General features: G+C 41.9%; 1 protein-coding gene across 1 annotated transcript; it reads left to right on the top strand.

Moving 5' to 3' along the window:
* Positions 1-5,719: 5,719 nt before the first annotated feature.
* On the top strand, positions 5,720-7,515 carry LOC116374685 (complement component C1q receptor). Its single transcript, XM_031828693.1, has one exon. It carries the CDS (start codon positions 5,785-5,787, stop codon positions 7,036-7,038), a length of 1,254 nt encoding a protein of 417 aa, XP_031684553.1. The 5' UTR covers positions 5,720-5,784; the 3' UTR covers positions 7,039-7,515.
* Positions 7,516-8,256: the final 741 nt, after the last annotated feature.

The raw sequence follows: 8,256 nt of genomic DNA, 5'->3' as shown, positions 1-8,256 counted from the left end.
AACTAGAAACTGTGGATAGATGGCAGCATTCACGCTAAACTGAATGCGCAAACCATCGCATTTAACCATGGCAAGGTGACTGGGAATATGGCCGAATACAAACAGTGTAATTATTCCCTCCGTAAGGCAATCAACAGGCAAAACGTCAGTACAGAGACAAAGTGGAGTCGCAATTCAACGGCTCAGACGCGAGACGTATGTGGCAGGGTCTGCAGGCAGTCACGGACTACAAAGGGAAAACCAGCCACATCACGGACACCAACGTCTTGCTTCCGGACAAGTTAAACACCTTCTTAGTACCCTCCAAGCTCATCATTAAGCTCGGTGCCCTGGGTCTGAACCCCACCCTGTGCAACTGGGTCCTGGACTTCCTGACGAGCTGCCCCTAGGTGGTGAAGGTAGGAAAAAACACCTCCACTTCGCTGATCCTCAACACAGGTGCCCCACAAGGGTGCGTGTTCAGCCACCTCCTGTACTCCCTGTTTACCCATGACTGCGTGGCCACACACTCATCCAAATAAATCACCAAGTTTGCAGACGACACAACAGTAGTAGGCCTGATTACCAACAATGACGAGACAGCCTACAGGGAGGAGGTGAGGGCCCTGGGAGAGTGGTGCCATGAAAATAACTTCTCACTCAACGTCAACAAAACAAAGGAGCTGATCGTGGTCTTCAGGAAACAGCAGAGGAAACACACCCCTATCCACATCGACGGAACCACAGTGGAGAAGGTGGAAAGCTTCAAGTTCCTCGGCGTACACATCACTAATGATCTGAATTGGTCCACCCACACAGACAGTGTGGTGAAGAAGGCGCAACAGTGCCTCTTCAATGTCAGGAAGCTGGAGAAATTTGGCTTGGCCCCTAAAACCCTCACAAACTTTTACAGATGCACAATTGAGAGCATCCTGTCGGGCTGTATCAGTACAGGTGCATCAAGGCTGGAACCGAGAGACTGAAAAACAGCTTCTATCTCAAGGCCATCAGACTGGCCACTTTAATAATGGAACACTAGTCACTTTAATAATGTTTACATACTGCTTTACTCATCTCATATGTATATACTGTATTCTATTCTACAGTATTCTTGTCACGCCCTGGTCTTAGTGTTTTGTGTTTCTTCGTTTATTTGGTCAGGCCAGGGTGTGGCATGGGTTTTTGTATGTGGTGTGTTGGTATTGGGATTGTAGCTTAGTGGGGTGTTCTAGTTAAGTCTATGGCTGTCTGAAGTGGTTCTCAATCAGAGGCAGGTGTTTATCGTTGTCTCTGATTGGGAACCATATTTAGGCAGCCATATTCTTTGAGTGTGTCGTGGGTGATTGTCCTTAGTGTCCTTGTTCCTGTCTCTGTGTTAGTTTACACAAGTATAGGCTGTTTCGGTTTTCGTTACGTTCTTTGTTTTGTAGTGTTTGTAATTGATTCGTGTTTTACGTTTGTTTATTAAATATGGATCGCAATCTACACGCTGCATTTTGGTCCGACTCTCCTTCACCACAAGAGAACCGTTACAATTCTAGTCAATGCCACTCCACATTTCTCAACCTAATATTTAGATATTTCTTAATTCCATTCTTTTACTTTTAGATTTGTGTATTGTTAGATACTACTGCACTGTTGGAGCTAGGAACACAAGCATTTCACTACACCCGCAATAACATCTGATAAATATGTGTATGTGACCAATAAAATTGGATTTGATTTGAGTACTAGATACATGGGAATAAAATGAATGGTAAAGTACAAGGAAAACTTTCTACAGCCTTCTGAAACAAAAACACCTATTATTGCAGGTCATGTAGAGCTGTGTCAACTAACATAATCATTGTTACGTTCCCCAGTTTCTGTGTTGGTGTGGGTTTGTATGTGTGTGTGTGTATTTCAGGAAATGGAATCCTGGATTCCTCAAGCAGCTGATTGGTCGGCCCCATCGATGATTGATTGGAGCTCTGAACTCCTTCTACAGCTGGAATAAAGCCAGTGTTCCTTTATCAGGAGGGGAGAGCGTCTGGTGTCCTGTGTTGGTTGTTAGGCCATGAAAGTTTTTGTTGAAAGTATTTTGTAGCTGCTACTCCTGAGGTATGTGTGTGCCAATAGGATTCGTGTTTTTGATTATTAAAATAGTTCACTAAGTTAGTAATTATTCTGTTTTATTTGTTCCCGGGGGGGGAAGGGGAACACACCGTAGAAGTGTTTAGGCAAGAGGCCTGCGGACATACATAACCCGTAGTATTTACTCTGTCTATGCACACTAGGTAAGACCTGGGCAGATCACCCCCTGTATTTTGGTTAGGGCACTAGGAGGTACTAAAAGATTAAGTAGTGGGTAGGCAGGTAAGGTAGGAGTGGGGACACTTTTACTTTCTTTGCTTTGGTTCCGTCCAGACCATTTCCCCTACAATACCGTGTTAACAATAATAAATTCAACTGTAATTTTCTCCGCCTCTCGTCCTCCCCTCCACCTACGATCACATACCTTTTTCACTCCACGGGGAGTTTAGTTGTAGCAGGGTGTTGCATTCCCTCCGCCAAGAGGCATACGTAACAATTAGCTACAGTAAAGCATGAACAACACTTCTATAGATAAATGTGTTGTCAGAAAGCATTTGCGTTGACTTGCTGTCACTACTGAATATCATTCCTCATTAACATTTTACTGCAGTGGGCTAAATCAGGGTCACACAGATTGTTTCTTGGTAGTCTTAAACAAATCTACTTTGAAACCCAAGTATGCACCTCACACACATGGTTCTGGGCTTAAAAAGAGAAGACCCCTGTACCATGTCAGATATAGAGTTGAAATGTATTACATTTTGAGTTTGCATCCCAATATTACACTTTATATACATCACAGAAGACTGCAATATAACAAAACTGTTTGACATAGAAACACCAGATCTTTTAATTTTTCATCTTTATTAATGATGAATTTATGAAAAATATGAGGGCGCTTTTGGTAATTGACTGCAGGAAAGGGCTATGTTAATATTAGCACATCTGTTTACCCACAGGTATCATTGTGTACTGATTCATTAAATGTCATCATATTTTATTCATGTGTTGAGAGGCTGCATAACCGACAGTGTTCTGTTCAATTAGCAGGTTACACTTTTAATTGGATCTAAGAGAAACTGGACTGTCCTTAACCTGGTAAATTTACTAATAGACAGCTTTGTCAACTTACACACACACACAGCCAACCATGTCATGTTACCAACCAGTACATTATTTCTCTCTATTGGTATAACATTTTTCATATTTGCAGGGACTTATTGAGAGTAAATTCCAGGGTTCTTGGGACCACATGGTATTTATGGGCTCAGTGTGGATTCATCTCTATGTGTCATGACTGGGCTGCCTCCCACCCTCCCACACAGTATATCAGTCTTCATGTATCACTGCAGCTCCATTCAGAGAGAGAGAGAGAGAGAGAGAGACCCTGCAATTACCCAGCATACTGTTAGACTGTCCTATTATAAACTCAAGTGTTGGAGAAAAAAATATACTCTATTTGCCATAAAACCTTAAATGAGAGGCTCAGTTGGCCATGATATTCAAACATTGCTATATGTTAGGCAGATGGCATAATGCTTCATATTCATTCTGAAAAGAAAGCTGCTTTTGATGGACATGGACAGTAAAAGCTCATGGTCGGTCAAAAGAATGGCATCAATATATCAGTTTTCCAACAGGTAGCTTAGAACCACTAGAGATCATTTCATCAGATCACAAGCTATCGTCTGTATCAGTCCGTACTTTTTGTGGGAGTGTTGCATACAGCCACCATGTAAATGAAATGTGTTGGTACTGTAATACACACCACCCACCCAGCACACCACAGCAATGTTTCACTTATTGTTACATAATGAGGGCTAAACACTTCATTTAGGATCCAGAACATGCAGATGGGTAATTCAAATAGAAAAAGGAACCGTGTAAAACACTGTGTTATAATATCGTAATATGTCATTGGAAATCAGAGCAATGGAAAATGGATGACAGGGAAGAGGATATAACAGAGTTAGTGCTGTCAGAACGGTTGTGTTTACATTGATGAGGTACAACAGCAAACTGAAAGGGGAGGTTTAGTTTAAGAACAAACTAAGCAGCCTAAATCACTTAGAGGGGGGTGAGGGGCTATCAAAAAGTGGGGTGACCTTGAGGAGCATCCTTGAAGTAATCTGCTCATATTGTATGTTTTCTTGACTATACTAATTGATACTGGATGATTTAACCACTCATTGTATTGCTACATGAATTGGTGTGCACTAAAAATGGCAATAACTGAGTATTCAGAAATATTGTAGTATAATACAATTTTCGACATTTGGAATCCTGATTCCCACAGTGAGTAGAATGGCTATGTGCTGTTAATCATTGACTAATTCGTTAACCCAGAGGGAGCTAACAATCTGGAGGTCCTGGGGCTCTATCTATCAAGCGTCTCAGAGTAGGAGTGCTGATCTAGGATCAGTTTTGCCCTTTAGATCACAATGAATAAGATTACAGAGACAGGGGTAATAGATCAGTAATCTTACATTACTCTAAGGTACTTGATACATACAGGCCCTGAAGTACTTTATTAGAAGGATAAGATGCACATTGCTCTGCTCTCAGCGCTCCAAGGGGTGTTAAGTATATACGATGCAAATGATGATACAGATCCTCTACCCACAATACTTTGCAATTCACACTGAAACCATAAAGTCTGTGGAACAAGACCGGGTTGTTTCTTTTTTTGGTCTTAAATTGAAGGTATTAAACCGTTTTGTGGTAACAACAATTAGATTAAAACCTAAGTGGTGTTCCCATACATTCTTACAGTAAGTAGGCAAATGAAAGAGTGACTTCACTTGATTGTTCTCGCTCTCTGATGGCTTTCGGGGTGACTTCTTTTCCTGTCACTAATAATGCAATTTCCTCTGGTTCCCCAGCCCCTCCCGTATTTGTGTCCCTCTGACTGCTCCTGTCTGAGTAGTACTGTGGACACAGCCCTCTCATATTTGGGTTGTGCTCAATCCCTCAAAGTCAGCCTCTCTTCCTGCCATTCTCTAGCACTTCCTTCAGGAAGCATCTGCTTATTTCTGACAATGAAGCTCTGCAGCATAATCTAAATAATAGTCCTTTACTCAGGGAACATGGAATAATCTGTGTATGCCTCACAAAGTGTAGTTGTTATTTAATGACACCATTCTGAGTTTCCTGTTTCAGGGTTGACCAAACCACACGATGGGTCTATTCCCTGAGGGAATGAATCATACAAAGTCCACTTTGTATCATCACATCCTGATACCAGGACCGTTCATCAGCAGGCTGGCATATCCTCTCACAAGTTCTGTTTATCCAGTTGGATGTGTGCACCTCTCTGGTTCTCTTTTCTGTGAAGTAAAACTTCCTGCAGCACCGACAAAAACAAAAGTGAAGCTGGCCTGGTGATCTCACAGGGAAATATGATCAAAGAATCAAAGGATGTCAGTTACTGGAGTTAGGCTGATAGTACCTGGACTACATTAGTGTATTTTTCTCACAACTCATTCAGGTGTTGGACCTTAGGCTACTGTGTACTTTAATGCATGGGTAATTAGATTCTAAATTGCTGTTGTTTGGCTGTGCCACCACCTTCTCTGCAGAGGAAGTGGATGGCTGTATCAAGTCTAAGCACACTTCCTGTGCTTGTTGTCTTGGGAGGACCCATTAGGGGCCGCTAAGAAAGCAGCAGCAAAATGAGCATTGTCAGCCAGTCCATTACAGGAGCGGCTAGCAGGAGGACCATTGTCAGTCTGAATGAGAAACACTACCGTCAGATCGATGGTGCAAGCAGGGAGAATGGAGTACTATTGGATATGCCTGTGGAGTGTCTTGGGGGTAGGTTTGTGCGTTCCTGTTGCTAAACCCTATTACCTTCATCATCATCCTCTCAACTTTGACAAAGCTTCAGAAGCCTGTCAGCCTGGCAGTTTCCTAACTAAAGTGGCCAGTATGGAGGAAGCCTCGAAGATTTTGAAAGAAATCTCGGAAACACTATCCAAAGAACGTACATTTCAGTTCTGGGTTGGCTTGATGAAAGGAAAGGGGTCATGCGTGAAACATGACGCACCTCTGAATGGTTTCAAGTGGACGGTGGATAACAGCAGCGACACAGAACTGGATCAGTGGAAGTATTTGCCCAAACCAACCTGCACGGGTATATACTGTGTATTTCTCTCTGGTGAGTTTAATGGAACTGAGATTGTGAACTGGGGATTTGTTTCTAGTACCTGTAAGACAGAGTATCCATTCATTTGTAAACAACGTAATGGAGAGGTACCTATCATGAAGCAGTGTCTTACCCCACACATACCAGATGCCCGACTACTCAGGCCAGACCCAAAGGATCATAATAAACTGAATCTGGATTGTGGGTTTGGGAACATGTTTGAACTGACTTGCTCTGCAACGACTCTAACATGGGAACGTGATGATGGAACGGATATACGTGGCATTTGTGCTTCATGCAAAGCAGGTTATATGACAGATGGGTCTGGAAACTGTGTGGACATTGACGAATGCAGAGATCGGCCATGTAAAGACCAGTGTGTCAACACTGAGGGTTCTTTCCTCTGTAAATGCAATGATAAAAATGGAAATCTTCAAGATGAGGGCTCAATGGCATGCAACGAACTACCAGCAGCTACCATTGCTCCTGAAGGTAGTGACAACCATTTGGTCCAAGACTATACCCCAACTTCTAAGCCAGCAATTCAGGAGAAGCCTTTTCTCGCCTCTCTGCCGGACCAACACACTACAACTTCCCCTACAGACGACATTGAGATAGAGGACAAGAGTGGAGACCAAGCCTACATTTTCATACCTGTGCTAATAGCAGTGATGGCCTTGGTCGTTCTGTTAGTCGTGGTGTTATCTATTGTTAAGTGCTGCCTCAGGAGACGATCACAGAAACTGGCCATGAAAAATGCAGAGAAAATGGCAATGAAGAGGGCGGAGTCCTCCAAGGAAAAATACTCCCTGGAAAACGCAAATGAGAAGGAGGCAACTTAAGCAGCAGGAGTCTGAACGGAGGCCACAGATAAGACTCAGACAACCTGAAGGTTTTAACTGACAATGTATAAGATCTCTCATCACTTCCTTACATCAATAAGCACTGGAATAAAATGTTTTTATTGAAGGGATTTTTTTATCTGCAGTAGGTCACTGTACAGGCTTTGGATATTATTGTTTTATTGTGAGGATTTGTATATGGGCTGAGGGCTCACATTTCTTCATAATATTTGCTAGGCCTTTATGTTGCAATTACTTATTTTATTGCTGTATTGTATATATGTGGTTTGTATATATGTCATCGTGTAACATATGAAGATGAATTTGATGCTTCAGTATTTTGGAAGTCTCTATTCCTGATATAAAGGATGATAACCTCTGCCCATGGTGTAAAATGTTCAGCCCATAAACCTAGGTCAGTCTCATTTCAAAAGAAAGACACTATCTTGTCAATAAATCAACTGTTTATAAAAGCAATAGATTGTATTATCATTGAAAATAAAGGATGAATCAATTCTGAGCAAACAGACACTGTGGGCAGGTTTACCCACTGGGCAAAAACTGGTTGAATCAACGTTGTTTCCATAAAAACATTTTTGGGGGTTTAAATCAAAGTGATGACGTTGAATCAACGTGGAAAACTGATTTGATTTGATCAAAAGTAATCAATGTCAGGGAATTTAGTGTCGTATTATTACAAATCTAATGACATGAGGACATTTTTGGTTGATTGCACGTTTCATTCAACAACCAATTGAAAACTAGACGTTGAACTGACGTCCGTGCCCAGTGGCTATTTTCTACAAATAGCTGAGTAAATCTGCACCAAAGATAAGAGGACAGCGGATAAGAGATAGCTGGGCTGCTCTTTCCGGACCAGGATGTAGTTGTTTTGCTAAAGGTGAACAAGTGTTCATGTTGCTCTCTGCCTGAGAGATTTAAAAGCGAAGATCACTGATGCTGTTTTAACTTGAATTTGCGCAATTAATAATTCATCATAGAGACTGAGCATGAATCTGAACTTAAACTGCACATCTTGGTTTACTCTCCAAGATATCTGCAATAGATTAATCATAAGCAGCACTGTCTTAACACTTTTTCGTATGTGCTCACACAGTGGAAATAATATCACTCCGGAAGCCTCTAGTAGTGCCAGTAGGTTTCAGCTCTGTGGGCGACTTGTCCTAATTGGAGGACTATTACGCACAGTGCCACCTT

This window comes from Oncorhynchus kisutch, linkage group LG7 (assembly GCF_002021735.2).
Source record: "Oncorhynchus kisutch isolate 150728-3 linkage group LG7, Okis_V2, whole genome shotgun sequence".
Lineage (NCBI taxonomy): Eukaryota > Metazoa > Chordata > Actinopteri > Salmoniformes > Salmonidae > Oncorhynchus > Oncorhynchus kisutch.
This window is presented reverse-complemented; position numbering and strand designations above follow the sequence as displayed.